The 17906-nt window shown below is 43.6% G+C and overlaps 1 protein-coding gene across 1 annotated transcript in view; it reads left to right on the forward strand.

Annotated features, from left to right (window-relative positions):
- The window catches only part of LOC311129349 (UDP-glucuronic acid decarboxylase 1-like), a gene marked incomplete at both ends in the record, with an annotated part of 163421 nt that overhangs the window by 81568 nt on the left and 63947 nt on the right, over window positions 1–17906 (forward strand). The window contains 2 exons of the mRNA XM_084161616.1: window positions 8329–8388; window positions 10245–10366. Of these exons, the coding sequence (XP_084017742.1) occupies window positions 8329–8388; window positions 10245–10366 (182 nt within the window). The remainder of the gene's footprint in view (window positions 1–8328; window positions 8389–10244; window positions 10367–17906) is intronic.

Below are 17906 nucleotides of genomic sequence, written 5' to 3' on the forward strand. Positions count from 1 at the left end.
TGCTATTGGTTGAATTGAGCTCACATTCTCCCATCACACAGCGGAGTAGAGACATGAGATCAGCTCAAGGCCACCATTTAGCTTACAGGACCAGGATTGGTGACCCCTTCCACAGAGGTCATAGGGTCACGTGGGGGTCAACAGAGAGCGGAGGGTCAACAGAGAGCGGGGGGTCATACCGTCACCCACGGCAATGGTGTCTGATTGACACAATGACCCAACATTTTCCTCACATTCCTTCTCAACCCAGCATGTGCCGGTTTGCTCTTTCAAGGCGTGTGACATTTTAAACTGACTGAAAAGGTTGCATTCTATTCGCTCTGATAGCAAGATCGTTAAAGATTAGACTACCTGCATGGGTGTCCGTAGGTACAACTGTCAGCTCATCAATGTGTACAGTCAGACAGACAGACAGGCAGACAGACAGGCAGGGAGACGGACGGACGGACGGACGGACGCACGCACGCACGCACGCACGCACACACACGTGCATGTTTATGGTCCACTCGGGTAAAAAAGGGGCACTTTTGAGTCCGGCTGCAAAGCTCTCATCTGCAATTCATCTCTTTTTGAGATTGTACATGAGATTGCTGTGTTGAGAGTGGAGCGGCGATCAATGTGTCAATGTGTTGACGTCAGTGTGGCACCTTCATGTGCCTTAAAGGGTGTCATTCATCCTAGTCTACACCCCCCTTGGATTTCTTCACATTTTATTGTTACAAAGTGGGATTAAAATTGATTTCTAATTTTTTGTCAATGATCTGTCATGTCAAAGTGGAAGAAATAATATGTATATTTTTAAAGATTAATGAAAAATAAAACACAAATACAGTGCATTCGGAAAGTATTCAGACCCCTTGACATTTTCCACATTTAGTTACGTTATAGCCTTATTCTAAAATTGATTAAATTGTTTTTTCCCCCTCATCAATCTACACGCAATACCCCATAATGACAAAGAAAAAGCAGGTTTTTAGAAATGTTTTCAAATGTATTAAAATAAAAAAATTAAATATTACATTTACACAAGTATTCAGACCCTTTACTCAGTACTTTGTTAAAGCACCTTTGGCAGTAATTACAGCCTCGAGTCTTCTTGGGTATGACGCTACAAGCTTGGCACACCTGTATTTGGGGAGTTACTCCCATTCTTCTCTGCAGATCCTCTCAAGCTCTGTCAGGTTGGATGAGGAGCGTTGCTGCACAGCTATTTTCAGGTCTCTCCAGAGATGTTAGATCGGGTTGAAGTCCAGGCTCTAGCTGGGCCACTCCAGGACATTGAGACTTGTCCTGAAGCCCCTCCTGCGTTGTCTTGGCTGTGTGCTTAGGGTTGTTGTCCTGTTGGAAGGTGAACCTCAAATCAAATCAAATTTTATTTGCCACATGCGCCGAATACAACAGGTGTAGACCTTACAGTGAAATGCTTACTTACAAACCCTTAACCAACAATGCAGTTTTAAGAAGAGAAAAAAGTGTTAAGTAAAAAATAGATAAGTAAAAAATACAAATAATAAATAATTCAAGAGCAGCAGTAAAATAAAAGAAAAGTAGGGAGGCTTTATACAGGGGTTTCCGGTACAGAGTCAATGTGCGGGGGCACCGGTTACATTTTACATTTTAGTCATTTAGCAGACGCTCTTATCCAGAGCGACTTACAGTTAGTGAGTGCATACATTTTTTTTTCATACTGGTCCCCTGTGGAAATCGAACCCACAACCCTGGCGTTGCAAGCGCCATGCTCTACCAACTGAGCTACACAGGACTACAGTTAGTCGAGGTAATTGAGGTAATATGTACATGTGGGTGGAGTTAAACTGACTGTGCATAGATAATAAACAGAGTAGCAGCGGCGTAAAAGAGGGGGGGGGGGGGGACAATGCAAATAGTCCGGGTAGCCATGATTAGCTGTTCAGCAGCCTTATCGCTTGGGGGTAGAAGCTGTTAAGAAGCCTTTTGGACGTAGACTTGGCACTCCGGTACCGCTTGCCGTGCGGTAGCAGAGAGAACAGTCTATGACTAGGGTGGCTGGAGTCTTTGACAATTTTTAGGGCCTTCCTCTGACACCGCCTGGTATAGAGGTCCTGGATGGCAGGAACCTTGGCCCCAGTGATGTACTGGGCTGTACGCACTACCCTCTGTAGTGCCTTGCGGTTGGAGGCCGAGCAGTTGCCATACCAGGCGGTGATGCAACCAGTCAGGATACTCTCGATGGTGCAGCTGTAGAACTTTTTGAGGATCTGAGAACCCATGCCAAATCCTTTCAGTCTCCTTAGGGGGAATAGGATTTGTCGTGCCCTTTTCACGACTGTCTTTGTGTGTTTGGACCATGATAGTTTGTTGGTGATGTGGACACCAAGGAACTTGAATCTCTCAACCTGTTCCACTACAGCCCTGTCGATGAGAATGGGGGCGTGCTCAGTCCTTTTTTTTTCTTCCTGTAGTCCACAATCATCTCCTTTGTCTTGATCACGTTGAGAGATAGTTTGTTATCCTGGCACCACACGGCCAGGTCGGCAAACTTAATGATGGTGTTGGAGTCGTGCCTGGCCATGCAGTCATGGGTGAACAGGGAGTACAGGACGGGACTGAGCACGCACCCCTGAGGGGCCCCCGTGTTGTGGATCAGCGTGGCAGATGTGTTGTTACCTACCCTTACCACCTGGGGGGCGGCCCGTCAGGAAGTCCAGGATCCAGTTGCAGAGGGAGGTGTTTAGTCCCAGGGTCCTGAGCTTAGTGATGAGCTTTGAGGGCACTATGGTGTTGAACGCTGAGCTGTAGTCTATGAATAGCATTCTCACGTAGGTGTTCCTTTTGTTCAGGTGGGAAAGGGAAGTGTGGAGTGCAATAGAGATTGCATCATCTGTGGATCTGTTGGGGCGGTATGCAAATTGGAGTGGGTCTAGGGTTTCTGGGATAATGGTGTTGATGTGAGCCATGATCAGCCTTTCAAAGCAATTCATGGCTACAGACGTGAGTGCTACGGGTCGGTAGACATTTAGGCAGATTATCTTAGAGTTCTTGGGCACAGGGACTATGGTGGTCTGCTTGAAACATGTTGGTATTACAGACTCAGTCAGGGACATGTTGAAAATGTCAGTGAAGACACTTGTCAGTTGGTCAGCGCATGCTCAGAGTACACGTCCTGGTAATCCGTCTGGCCTTTTGAATGTTGACCTGCTTAAAAGTATAGATGAAAACTCTCTTGAAAAATAGTGCGGTCTACAGCTTATCATGAGATACAGTGGGGAGAACAAGTATTTGATACACTGCCGATTTTGCAGGTTTTCCTACTTACAAAGCATGTAGAGGTCTGTAATTTTAATCATAGGTACACTTCAACTGTGAGAGACGGAATCTAAAACAAAAATCCAGAAAATCACATTGTATGATTTTTAAGTAATTCATTTGCATTTTATTGCATGACATAAGTATTTGATCACCTACCAACCAGTAAGAATTCCGGCTCTCACAGACCTGTTAGTTTTTCTTTAAGAAGCCCTCCTGTTCTCCACTCATTACCTGTATTAACTGCACCTGTTTGAACTCGTTACCTGTATAAAAGACACCTGTCCACACACTCAATCAAACAGACTCCAACCTCTCCACAATGGCCAAGACCAGAGCGCTGTGTAAGGACATCAGGGTTAAAATTGTAGACCTGCACAAGGCTGGGATGGGCTACAGGACAATAGGCAAGCAGCTTGGTGAGAAGGCAACAACTGTTGGCGCAATTATTAGAAAATGGAAGAAGTTCAAGATGACGGTCAATCACCCTCGGTCTGGGGCTCCATGCAAGATCTCACCTCGTGGGGCATCAATGATCATGAGGAAGGTGAGGGATCAGCCCTGAACTACACTGCAGGACCTGGTCAATGACCTGAAGTGAGCTGGGACTACAGTCTCAAAGAAAACCATTAGTAACACACTACGCCGTCATGGATTAAAATCCTGCAGCGCACGCAAGGTCCCCCTGCTCAAGCCAGCGCATGTCCACGCCGCTGCTACTCTGTTTATTATCTATGCACAGTCTGTTTAACTCCACCCACATGTACATATTACCTCAATTACCTCGACTAACTGTAGTCCTGTGTAGCTCAGTTGGTAGAGCATGGCGCTTGCAACGCCAGGGTTGTGGGTTCGATTTCCACGGGGGACCCGTCTGAAGTTTGCCAATGACCATCTGGATGATCCAGAGGAAGAATGGGAGAAGGTAATGTGGTCTGATGAGACAAAAATAGAGCTTTTTGGTCTAAACTCCACTCGCCGTGTTTGGAGGAAGAAGAAGGATGAGTACAACCCCAAGAACACCATCCCAACCGTGAAGCATGGAGGTGGAAAAATCATTCTTTGGGGATGCTTTTCTGCAAAGGGGACAGGACGACTGCACCGTATTGAGGGGAGGATGGAAGGGGCCATGTATTGCGAGATCTTGGCCAACAACCTCCTTCCCTCAGTAAGAGCATTGAAGATGGGTCGTGGCTGGGTCTTCCAGCATGACAACGACCCGAAACACACAGCCAGGGCAACTAAGGAGTGGCTACGTAAGAAGAATCTCAAGGTCCTGGAGTGGCCTAGCCAGTCTCCAGACCTGAAACCAATAGAAAATCTTTGGAGGTAGCTGAAAGTTTGTATTGCCCAGCGACAGCCCCGAAACCTGAAGGATCTGGAGAAGGTCTGTATGGAGGAGTGGGCCAAAATCCCTGCTGCAGTGTGTGCAAACCTGGTCAAGACCTACAGGAAACGTATGATCTCTGTAATTGCAAACAAAGGTTTCTGTACCAAATATTAAGTTATGCTTTTCTGATGTATCAAATACTTATGTCATGTAATAAAATGCAAATAAATTACTTAAAAATCATACAATGGATTTTCGGGATTTTTGTTTTAGATTCCGTCTCTCACAGTTGAAGTGTACCTATGATAAAAATTACAGACCTCTACATGCTTTGTAAGTAGGAAAACCTGCAAAATCGGCAGTGTATCAAATTCTTGTTCTCCCCACTGTATTTTACCTCAGGCGAGCAAAACCTCAAGACTTCCTTAGTATTAGATTTTATGGTCCTGAGTTTTCATCAAGGATCTCTCTGTACTTTGCTACGTTAATCTTTCCCTCGATCCTGACTAGTCTCCCAGTCCCTGCTGCTGAAAAACATCCCCACAGCATGATGCTGCCACCACCATGCTTCCTCCAGAAGTAATGATGGACTGTCGTTTCTCTTTGCTTATTTGAGCTGTTCTTGCCATAATATGGACTTGGTATTTTACCAAATTGGGCTATCTTTTGTATATCTACCAATCACCGCCCTTCTTTGAGAGTTTTGAAATGCTCCCTGGTCTTTGTAGTTGACTCTGTGCTTGAAATTCAATACTTGACTGAGGGACCTTACATATATTGTATGTATTGGGGACAGCGGAAGGGGTAGTCATTCAAAAATCATGTCAACCCCTATTATTTTACATAGAGTGAGTCCATATAACTTATTAGATGATTTGTTTAGCCAAATTTTACTTCTGAGCTAATTTAGGCTTGCCTTAGCAGAGAAGAGTTGGTGAAACTCCCCAAATAGAGGTGTGCCAAGCTTGTAGTGACATACTCAAGAAGACTCGGCTGTAATCGCTGCCAAAGGTGCTTCAAAAAATAACTGAGTAAAGGGTCTGAATACTTATGTAAATGTGATATTTCAGTTTATTTATTTTTTATGCATTTGAAAAAATATCTAAAAACATGTTTTCGCTTTGTCATTATGGGGTATTGTGTGTAGATTGATGAATGGAACGAACTGCAAATATCTCTGAAGCTGGAGACTCTTATCTCCCTCACTAACTTTAAGCGTCAGTTGTCAGAGCAGCTTACTGATCACTGCACCTGTACACAGCCTTTCTGAAATTAGCCCACCCAACTACCTCATCCCCATATTGTTATTTATTTTGCTAATTTGCACCCCAGTATCTCTATTTGCACATCATCTTTTGCACATCTATCATTCCGGTATTATACGAAATTGTAACTACAGTGGGGGGAAAAAAGTATTTAGTCAGCCACCAATTGTGCAAGTTCTCCCACTTAAAAAGATGAGAGAGGCCTGTAATTTTCATCATAGGTACACGTCAACTATGACAGACAAAATGAGATTTTTTTTATTTGCAAAAGTTTCTCAATACTTTGTTATATACCCTTTGTTGGCAATGACACGGGTCAAACGTTTTCTGTAAGTCTTCACAAGGTTTTCACACACTGTTGCTGGTATTTTGGCCCATTCCTCCATGCAGATCTCCTCTAGAGCAGTGATGTTTTGGGGCTGTCGCTGGGCAACACGGACTTTCAACTCCCTCCAAAGATTTTCTATGGGGTTGAGATCTGGAGACTGGCTAGGCCACTCCAGGACCTTGAAATGCTTCTTACGAAGCCAGTCCTTCGTTGCCCGGGCGGTGTGTTTGGGATCATTGTCATGCTGAAAGACCCAGCCACGTTTCATCTTCAATGCCCTTGCTGATGGAAGGAGGTTTTCACTCAAAATCTCACGATACATGGCCCCATTCATTATTTCCTTTACACGGATCAGTCGTTCTGGTCCCTTTGCAGAAAAACAGCCCCAAAGCATGATGTTTTCCACCCCCATGCTTCACAGTAGGTATGGTGTTCTTTGGATGCAACTCAGCATTCTTTGTCCTCCAAACATGACGAGTTGAGTTTTTACCAAAACGTTATATTTTGGTTTCATCTGACCATATGACATTCTCCCAATCCTCTTCTGGATCATCCAAATGCACTCTAGCAAACTTCAGACGGGCCTGGACATGTACTGGCTTAAGCAGGGGGACACGTCTGGCACTGCAGGATTTGAGTCCCTGGCGGCATAGTGTGTTACTGATGGTAGGCTTTGTTACTTTGGTCCCAGCTCTCTGCAGGTCATTCACTAGGTCCCCCCGTGTGGTTCTGGGATTTTTGCTCACCGTTCTTGTGATCATTTTGACCCCACGGGGTAAGATCTTGCGTGGAGCCCCAGATCGAGGGAGATTATCAGTGGTCTTGTATGTCTTCCATTTCCAAATAATTGCTCCCACAGTTGATTTCTTCAAGCTGCTTACCTATTGCAGATTCAGTCTTCCCAGCCTGGTGCAGGTCTACAATTTTGTTTCTGGTGTCCTTTGACAGCTCTTTGGTCTTGGCCATAGTGGAGTTTGGAGTGTGACTGTTTGAGGTTGTGGACAGGTGTCTTTTATACTGATAACAAGTTCAAACAGGTGCCATAAATACAGGTAACGAGTGGAGGACGAAAGAAGAAGTTACAGGTCTGTGAGAGCCAGAAATCTTGCTTGTTTGTAGGTGACCAAATACTTATTTTCCACCATAATTTGCAAATAAATTCATCAATGTGATCTTCTGGGAAAAAAAATCTCAATTTGTCTGTCATAGTTGACGTGTACCTATGATGAAAATTACAGGCCTCTCTCATCTTTTTAAGTGGGAGAACTTGCACAATTGGTGGCTGACTAAATATTTTTTCCCCACTGTATTTTGCACTATGGCCTATTTATTGCCTTACCTCCATAACTTACTACATTCGCACACACTGTATATATATTTTCTGTTGTATTTTTGACTTTGTTTTGTTTACCCCATATGTAACTCTGTGTTGTTGTTTTTATCGCACTGCTTTGCTTTATCTTGGCCAGGTCGCAGTTGTAAATGAGAACTTGTTCTCAACTGTTTTACCTGGTTAAATAAAGGTTAAATAAAATAAAAAAATTGATGAAGACATTTTTTTATTTAATCCATTTAAGAAACTGCAATGTAACATTTTTGGGATAAAGTCAAGGGGTCTGAATAGTTTCTGAATGCACTGTACATGTGGCCTAGGTTCCTCTCTCCACAGACTTTGAAGTCTTCCTTTCCAAGTGAAAACCTGGTGCCAGATATGTCTGTGCTGGGCTGTGCAACTTGTATAGTCGGAGGAGTTTGCTAAAGCACATGCAGATATGGGACACTGTGTGTACGTGTATCAGAAAGTGTATCTGGTTCCAGCCCCACTTCTATGGTCTGATTACCCCTCCCAGCTTCTCCTCCCATACTAATTCTGCTCTGATCTCTCTGCTTTGTCCCACCACAGGATCCACTCGGAGTTGATTGATCTTGTCTGCCTCTCCATAGGTGTGATGACTGGTTTGATTACTCCGGACTGACTCTCTCCCAAGGCTCCACTCTGGCTTTGATTGATCTAGTCTGTGGCTCTCCCCAGGACGGGCTCAGGGTTTGATTGATCTGGTCAGCCTCTCTCCAGGTTTTTTGGCTCCTGGTCTTATTGCCTTTGTCTTGTGTGTCCCCAGGGTTGGCAAAGCGCGTGGGAGCCCGTCTGCTGCTGGCTTCTACGTCTGAGGTGTACGGAGGTAAGACACACACGTACACAGTTTACCCAGCATGGAAAGTGAGTGCCAGGTCCATTTCACGAATTTCACAGGGCTTTCTAGACATGAGCCAGAGCAGTGTAATACCAAATTTCACAGCATTAATACCCAAAGGCGGCACATCATCTTTCTCTCCCTGACACACACTGGTGTTCTGTGTACAGTCCAGTGGTGAGGCAGTGTCTGTTGTTGTTGTGGCTAGTTTAGTTAAAGTTCAGCCACAGGTCAGAGGGATATCTCTGGGGGAGGGACAGTCTTGAAGGAGTTCCCACATATGCTGTGCACTTGTTGGCTGCTTTTCCTTCACTCTGTGGTCCAACTCATCCCAAACCATCTCAATTGGGTTGAGGTCGGGTGATTGTGGAGACCAGGTCATCTGATGCAGCACTCCATCACTCTCCTTCTTGGTCAAATAGCCCTTACACTGCCTGGAGGTGTGTTTTGGGTCATTGTCCTGTTGAAAAACAAATGATAGTCCCACTATGCGCAAATCAGATGGGATGGCGTATCGCTGAATTCTAAATAAATCACCAACAGTGTTACATTTTACATTTACATTTTAGTCATTTAGCTCTTATCCAGAGCGACTTACAGTTAGTGAATGCATACATGTTTTTTTTGTTTGTTTGTTTGTTTGTTTTCCATACTGGCCCCCCGTGGGAAACGAACCCACATCCCTGCCGGCCAAACCCTCCCTCGGACGACGCTGGACCAATTGTGCGCCGCCCATGGGTCTCCCGGTCGCGGCCGGCTGCTACAGAGCCTGGACTCGAACCAGGATCTCTAGTGGCACAGCTAGCACTGCGATGCAGTGCCTTAGACCACTGCGCCACTCATTACCAACAAAGCACCCCCACGCCATCACACCTCCTCAATCTCAAATTTCTTATTGGTGTCCTTTAGTAGTGGTTTCTTTACAGCAATTAGACCATGAAGCCCTGATTCACTCACTTACTTGAACTCTGTGAAGCATTTATTTGGGCTGCAATCTGAGGTGCAGTTAAATCTATTTAACTTATCCTCTGCAGCAGAGGTAACTCTGGGTCTTCCTTCCTGTGGCGGTCCTCATGAGAGCCAGTTTCATCATAGCACTTGATGGTTTTTGTGACTGCACTTGAAGAAACTTTCACATTTCTTGACATTTTCCAGATTTGGCTCAAACGCATGTCTTAAAGTAATGATGGACTGTCGTTTCTCTTTGCTTATTTGAGCTGTTCTTGCCATAATATGGACTTGGTCTTTTACTAAATAGGGCTATCTTCTGTATACCACCCCTACCTTGTCACAACACAACTGAGAGAATGCCAAGAGTGTACAAAGCTGTCATCAAGGCAAAGGGTGGCTACTTTGAAGAATCTAAAAAATATATAAAATATATTTTGATTTTTAAAAAAATTGGTTACTACATGATTCCATATGTGTTATTTCATAGTTTTGATGTCTCCACTATTATTCTACAATGTATAAAATAGTAAAAATAAAGAAAAACCCTTGAATGAGTAGGTGTGTCCAAACTTTTGACTGGTATTATAACTGTGTGTGTGTGTGTGTGTGTGTGTGTGTGTGTGTGTATATATGTGTGTGCCGTTTCTCACAAAATCACTATTTTCTCTAAGCGTGGTCCATGTACATTATTTATTTTACTGTTTATGTGGAGTACATTTCAGCCTGTTGCAAGAATGATTTCATTTTACATCCTGAACAACGACTACTCAATTCCTGTGTAATGCATGTGAGTAGATTTTGTTTCAGTGGAATTTGCATTATAAAGAACAGGTGACTATATTCCTGGTGACTTACCCCTGTCTGTCTGTCTGTCTGTATTCCCCCCCACTCAGACCCCGAGGTGCACCCCCAGAATGAGGAGTACTGGGGTCATGTGAACCCTATCGGCCCCCGGGCCTGCTACGACGAGGGCAAGCGCGTCGCTGAGACCATGTGCTACGCCTACCTGAAACAGGTACGGGAGACATACACGTGTGTGTGTGTGTATGTATGTGTGTGTGTATATGTGTGTGTGTATATATATACAGTGGGGAAAAAAAGTATTTAGTCAGCCACCAATTGTGCAAGTTCTCCCACTTAAAAAGATGAGAGAGGCCTGTCATTTTCATCATAGGTACACGTCAACTATGACAGACAAAATGAGAAAAAAAAATCCAGAAAATCACATTGTAGGATTTTTTATGAATTTATTTGCAAGTTATGGTGGAAAATAAGTATTTGGTCAATAACAAAAGTTTCTCAATACTTTCTTATATACCCTTTGTTGGTAATGACACAGGTCAAACGTTTTCTGTAAGTCTTCACAAGGTTTTCACACACTGTTGCTGGTATTTTGGCCCATTCCTCCATGCAGATCTCCTCTAGAGCAGTGATGTTTTGGGGCTGTCGCTGGGCAACACAGACTTTCAACTCCCTCCAAAGATTTTCTATGGGGTTGAGATCTGGAGACTGGCTAGGCCACTCCAGGACCTTGAAATGCTTCATACGAAGCCACTCCTTCGTTGCCCGGGCGGTGTGTTTGGGATCATTGTCATGCTGAAAGACCCAGCCACGTTTCATCTTCAATGCCCTTGCTGATGGAAGGAGGTTTTCACTCAAAATCTCACGATACATGGCCCCATTCATTGTTTCCTTTACATGGATCAGTCGTACTGGTCCCTTTGCAGAAAAACAGCCCCAAAGCATGATGTTTCCACCCCCATGCTTCACAGTAGGTATGGTGTTCTTTGGATGCAACTCCAAAAAGTTATATTTTGGTTTCATCTGACCATATGACATTCTCCCAATCCTCTTCTGGATCATCCAAATGCACTCTAGCAAACTTCAGACGGGCCTGGACATGTACTGGCTTAAGCAGGGGGACACATCTGGCACTGCAGGATTTGAGTCCCTGGCGGCGTAGTGTGTTACTGATGGTAGGCTTTGTTACTTTGGTCCCAGCTCTCTGCAGGTCATTCACTAGGTCCCCCCGTGTGGTTCTGGGATTTTTGCTCACCGTTCTTGTGATGATTTTGACCCCACGGGGTGAGAACTTGCGTGGAGCCCCAGATCGAGGGAGATTATCAGTGGTCTTGTATGTCTTCCATTTCCTAATAATTGCTCCCACAGTTGATTTCTTCAAACCAAGCTGCTTACCTATTGCAGATTCAGTCTTCCCAGCCTGGTGCAGGTCTACAATTTTGTTTCTGGTGTCCTTTGACAGCTCTTTGGTCTTGGCCATAGTGGAGTTTGGAGTGTGACTGTTTGAGGTTGTGGACAGGTGTCTTTTATACTGATAACAAGTTCAAACAGGTGCCATTAATACAGGTAACGAGTGGAAGACAGAGGAGCCTCTTAAAGAAGAAGTTACAGGTCTGTGAGAGCCAGAAATCTTGCTTGTTTGTAGGTGACCAAATACTTATTTTCCACAATAATTTGCAAATAAATTCATAAAAAATCCTACAATGTGATTTTCTGGATTTTCTTTCCTCAATTTGTCTGTCATATTTGACGTGTACCTATGATGAAAATTACAGGCCTCTCTCATCTTTTTAAGTGGGAGAACTTGCACAATTGGTGGCTGACTAAATACTTTTTTTCCCCACTGTATGTATATATATATATATATATATATATATATATATATATACACAGTATCTCACAAAAGTGAATACACCCCTCACATTTTTTTTTTTCAATTTAAAGTTTTATTAAGTTTTCAATCAACCAACCAAACACATTCCACATTCACAGATGTGAATAAAAAAAAAAAATAATAATAATAATAATAAAAAAAATTGTTTTATATATGTATATATATACATACATATATATACATACATACATACATACATACATACATACATACATACATACACACACAAATAATAATTATAACAAAATTTAAATTATAGAACTTGCAGCAGCACTATCAAGGTTCTTATTAGCTATTTCCAGCCTTAGCTGAGATGACGAGCCAATAATTAGTTTTTAGGTTTTACAGCACCTTACACAACACGCATCTGCCCATCTCCCTGATTCCCCCATTCACTCTGTCCAATTTGAAATATAGTTGAGTAGTGGAGACCAGAGTCTATCAAACTTGGGCTGTCTCTTGTGGAGGTCATAAGTGAGCTTTTCAAGGGGGAGAAAGTCAACAATCTGGTCAATCCACATTTTAAATGTAGGAGAAGTATTAGAGGCCCACAATAGAAGAATACATTTCTTAGCAAAGTATGTAATGGTCATGAGCAAATTTTCTCTGTCAGGATCAAGAACAAAGTCCTGCTGGGCATTAAGAAGATAGAGACACGGGGTTATATCAAACTGTACATCTAGTATTTTCTGTGCAGCAGTATGTATAGATTGCCAAAATCTGGCAATCTCTCTGCAGCTCCAAAATACATGCATATAGGTTCCACTTTCAGAGGTACATCTATTACAATTAGGAGAAATGTCTGTTTTCATTTTATGGAGTCTCAGGGGAGTGTAATAAAATTTGTACAAAAATTTGTAATTAGATTCTTTCATTTTTACATTAGTAGAGGAGCAGTATACCCTGTCGCAAACCTCCGCCCATAACTCGTCACTGATAGTCAGACCAAGGTCCTTTTCCCATATTATTTTCAAAGGAGTAAAGGAGGATCCTCCTTTCTCAGAAAGGAGTCTATAGATATAGGATATTTTGCCTTTAATGGATTGTGCTGTGACAAGAAGGGTTTCAACTTCATTCAACTGAGTTCTAAACCTCCTCTTGGAAGTAAATGAGGAGATGACATGTCTAATTTGTAGATATTTAAAAAAATGGGATCTTGGCACATTGAATTCATTGCAGAGCTCTTGAAAGGATTTCAGTGTAGTGGTCTTCTGATGAAATAGGTCTGAAAAGGTCCTGATTCCTAGAGTATGCCAAAGATTAAAGTTGGCATCTCTCAGGGCTTTTGGCAAGTCTGGGTTGCCTACTATAGGCGAGTGAGAACATATTTGGGAGGAGATGCCCAAGTATTTCTTACAGTCCCTCCACGCTCGTAGGGTACTGTAAATCACAAATGTTTTGGCTATGTTGCCCACTTCACTAAAGTTATCAATGAATATAGTTGAGCTTAGTGGCAATGAACCACAAGATTGGGCTTCTATCTGGCTCCACGTTGACTCTTGTCTGTTTGTGATCCATGTTAGCATGTTGCGGATTTGGGCAGACCAGTAGTACAATTGAAGGGAGGGAAGGGCAAGACCACCCTTAGATTCAGGTTTCGATAGAGTGGAAAGCTTGATCCTAGGTTTTTTATTGCCCCATATAAATTTGGTGATGCTTTGGTTAATTGTTTTGAAAAAGGAAGCTGGGAGATAGCATGGGAGCATCTGAAATAAATAGTTCAGTCTAGGGAGGATGTTCATACGGATTACATTAATTCTTCCTACTAAGCTAATTGGGAGGGAGATCCAGGTTTGGAGGTTGTTCTTGATTTGATCCAGGAGTGGAAGATAATTCTCTTTGAAAAGCCTATTCAGATCTGGTGTTATGAATATCCCAAGGTATTGAAACCCCTGTGTCTTCCATTGGAATGGGCATAGTGTCTTCATAGAACTGGTGAGTATAATATTGAGAGGGCAGACAGTGGATTTGTTAAAATTAATCTTATAACCTGAAAACGTGCCATACTGAGCAATTGTATCTAAGATGGGAGGAAGGGATTTCTCAGGGTTGGATATGTAGAGCAAGACATCATCCGCGTAAAGCGAAATCTTGTGCTGCAGGCCGCCTGCAGGAACACCCATAATACTTGGATTGCTCCTTATCAATTCTGCCAGAGGCTCCGCCCCCAACAAGTAGAGCAGGGGGGACAGCGAGCACCCTTGTCTTGTGCCCCGTCCCAAAGGGAATCTGTCAGAGTTCAGTCCGTTAGTAGTCACCATGGCATTTGGATGAGAGTATAGTGATTTGATCCATTTAATAAAGTTTGGGCCCATGTTGAACTTCTCTAAGACTGAGAACAGAAAGCGCCACTCCATCCTGTCGAACGCCTTCTCAGCATCCAGTGAAGCCAGCAGGACAGGGGTCTTCTGTGCGTTTACTTGATCAATAATATCAAAAAGACGGCGAATGTTATCAGAAGAGTATCTGTCTCTAATAAATCCCGTCTGGTCCGCTTTTATTATTTTGGGAAGAAGAGTGTTTAGTCTTTTGGCGAGCAATTTGGTGATTATTTTGTAGTCGAAATCCAACAAGCTTATGGGCCGGAAGGAGGAGCAGGATAGGGGATCCTTGTCTTTTTTGAGCAACACTGTAATGCGAGCTGTGTGCATTGAGTCTGGGAGAACTCCGTTTTTGCAAAAGTCCTCCAGCATTGGCATGAAAATAGGGCTAAGCTGGGGCCAAAAAGCTTTGTAGAACTCTCTGGGGAATCCATCTGGGCCTGGGGACTTGTTAGGTGGCATGGAGGTAATTGCCTCCAGGATCTCCTCAGGAGTGAAGGGGGAGTTGAGATCTTCTTGGTCGGTCTCTGGTAGTTTAGGTAGCGAGATTCCCTCTAGGAAGGAGTGGAGTTCTGCCTCCGTGTGTTTTCTCTCAGAGGTATATAGTTTGCAGTAAAAATCATGAAAAGTTAAATTGATCTTTTTTGGATCATATGTGACCTCATCCTCTGCTGTTCGGATAGCCATAATTGTACGCTCTGACTGCTCTTTTTTTAATTGATAAGCAAGCAATCTACTAGGCCTATTGCTATACTCATGGTATTTCTGTTTAGTAAAGAAAACTTTTTTTTTAATCTCCCGAGTATAGTCCAAATTCAGTTTGGCTTTGGCTGCTTTAAGTTGACTCCAGGAGGTGCTGTCTGGGGATTGTTTATGTACTTTTTCACAGCGTTCCAGCTCCCTCTCCAGATCTAGCCTGTGTGCTTCCATTGCTTTTTTCTTAGAGGAAGCATATGCAATTAGATGACCTCTTAGTGTGGCTTTAGCAGCGTCCCACATTGTGGCCGGAGAAACAGGAGAATCTTTGTTGTCTTGTGTGTAGTTGTCTATCCATGTAGTTACCAATGTATGGAATGCTTTGTTTGATAGCATGGAGGTGTTGAATTTCCAGCTCTTTGATCTCGGGATGTTTTTGCAGAGGTCAAAGCGGAGGTGGACAAAGGCGTGATCCGAAAGCGCTATGGGTCCGATTGTACACGTGGCTGAATTTATGAAACTCTTTGGGATAAAAATGTAATCTATACGGGAGTAGGTGTTATGGACATTAGAGTAGTATGTATAGTCCATAGCTGAGCTATTAGTCTCTCTCCAGATATCTATCAGTCCCATCTCTTTAGTAAAAAAGGCGGCAGGTAGCTTAGTGGGTAAGAGCGTTGTGCCAGTAACCGAAAGGTCGCTGGTTCTAATCCCCAAGCCGACTAGGTGAAAAATCTGTCGATGTGCCCTTGAGCAAGGCACTTAACCCTAATCGCTCCTGTAAGTCGCTCTGGATAAGAGCGTCTGCTAAATGACTAATTTATTTATATATTTATTTATATTTATAGTAAGAGAGTTCAACATCTTTGCAGATCTAGGATTTGTGGTGGTGATTTGAGATGATTTGTCTAGGGTTGGGTTCAGGGTACAATTAAAATCTCCGGCCAACACTCCAAAGGAAAAACAATGCTCATTGAACAGAGTTATCATTTTCGACATAAAAGCAGGAGTATCTGTGTTAGGGGCGTATATGTTTAAGATAGTAATTGGTTGCCCATACAGTGACCCAGTTATCAAGATAAATCTCCCCTCCGGATCAGATATGTTTTTGTCAATTATGAATGGAACATTCTTATGGATAAGTATTGCTGTACCTCTACTGTTGGATTTGAAAGATGAGAAATACACCTGTCCCACCCAAGCTCTGCGGAGTTTGGCATGTTCAGCATCACAGAGGTGTGTCTCTTGCAATAGCGCGATGTCTGCTTTTTCCTTTTTTAGAGCACATAGTATCTTTTTCCGTTTTATTGCATGGCCTAGACCGTGGCAGTTCCATGTCAATAGATTTAAGGTACTAGTCATCGTCATCGAACAGTAATCGAACTTTAGTGCAAGTCATCTCTGGGTAAAGGTGGATCGTAGTTACAGCTGCGTTCACATAAAAGGAAAATAAATGGTTTACATAAAATAACAATCTCTGAACACCCCAGCCGAGTTCCCAAACAACTCGACATATCCCGTTGGATCTATTACCTCCCCGCTCAGTCAGAATTCTGTGTTCCAACAAAAAAAAAGACCGGGAACAGTTAGCAACGCACAACGTCTCCCCCTCCCCACCAAAGAAATGCCTCATCCTCTCCGCCCGCATTGAGTAACTGACAACGTAGCCCCCGTCCAGACCACATTAATAAAGGGAGAAAATAAAATCAATAGCCCAGCCTACTTACAGTAGGCCTAAGTTATAATATGGGGCCTATCCCTCTCAGCTAAAGGAACATAAATATAGATTGGACGGCTATAATGAAATTTAGCAGGGCGGTGGGTCTTTGGATATCGGCTATATGTTGTCTTACCTCCTTTAGTAATAACAGTAATCGCATTAATCGCATTTAGTCAATGGTCCATTTCTCATTGACCGGGGTTGTCTTTCAAAAAACGTTTTGCCTCTTCGGGAGTTTTGAAGTGTCGCAGGGCTCCTTGGTGAAGAATCCTGAGCTCGTTTGGGTATTTGAATCCCCTAAAGATGCCTCGGTCAATGGAGCATTTCTTCACCTCGTCAAACTCTCGGCGCTTTCGGCGTATTCCAGCTGACAGGTCCTGGAATAAGGTGAGTTTGGCGTTTCCCACTGTAATGGTGTTGGTTTTCGCCGCCTGTAGGACTCGTTCCTTGTCGGTGAATCTCAGGAAACGTATGGTGATTGGGCGCGGTGGTTGTCTGGCTGCTGGTGGGGGCCTCAGTGCTCGGTGAGCTCTCTCGAGTTCTATGGGCCTGTCGGTGGACAGGTGGAGCCACTCGGGAAGTTTGTCTTGCAGGTAGCGGATCAGTGGCATGTTTCCCTCTTCTTTTTCGCCCAGATTTAATAGAACACAATTATTCCTTCGCCCCCTGTTTTCCAGGTCCTCTGTTTTCTCTTCCAGCTGCTCTATTTTTTTTTTAGCATATGCTATTGTTTCCATGGCGTCTGTCAATAAGTTTTCCGTGGATAGGATTCGCCCCTCTGCCTCGTCCAGGCGCCCCGCGTTTATGGTTATCTTGTTGTTTATGTCAGGCAAGGCATTTTCCAGGATTGTCACCTTGCCCCCTATCGCACTGAGCTGAGCGTTAATGGCATCTAGTTTAGTGTTGAGTTCTGTACGTTGGGATCTCAGCTCAGAAAAGATGTCTTTGACAGAGTGCGAGGTTGGCATTCGTTGGGCCTCGGGGGGGGACGGGTCCTCTTTCTCCTGGCTAATGGCGCTAGCTTTTTCTGAAGCTAGCTGCTTCTTGGAGGCTTTTTCCGTCGCTAGTACTCGAGTCCGGGTAAAAATGTCCCCTGTAGTGTTGCCTTTTGAAGCCGCCATGA

The sequence above is a fragment of the Coregonus lavaretus genome (assembly GCF_964263955.1).
Source record: "Coregonus lavaretus genome assembly, chromosome: 5".
Taxonomy (NCBI): domain Eukaryota; kingdom Metazoa; phylum Chordata; class Actinopteri; order Salmoniformes; family Salmonidae; genus Coregonus; species Coregonus lavaretus.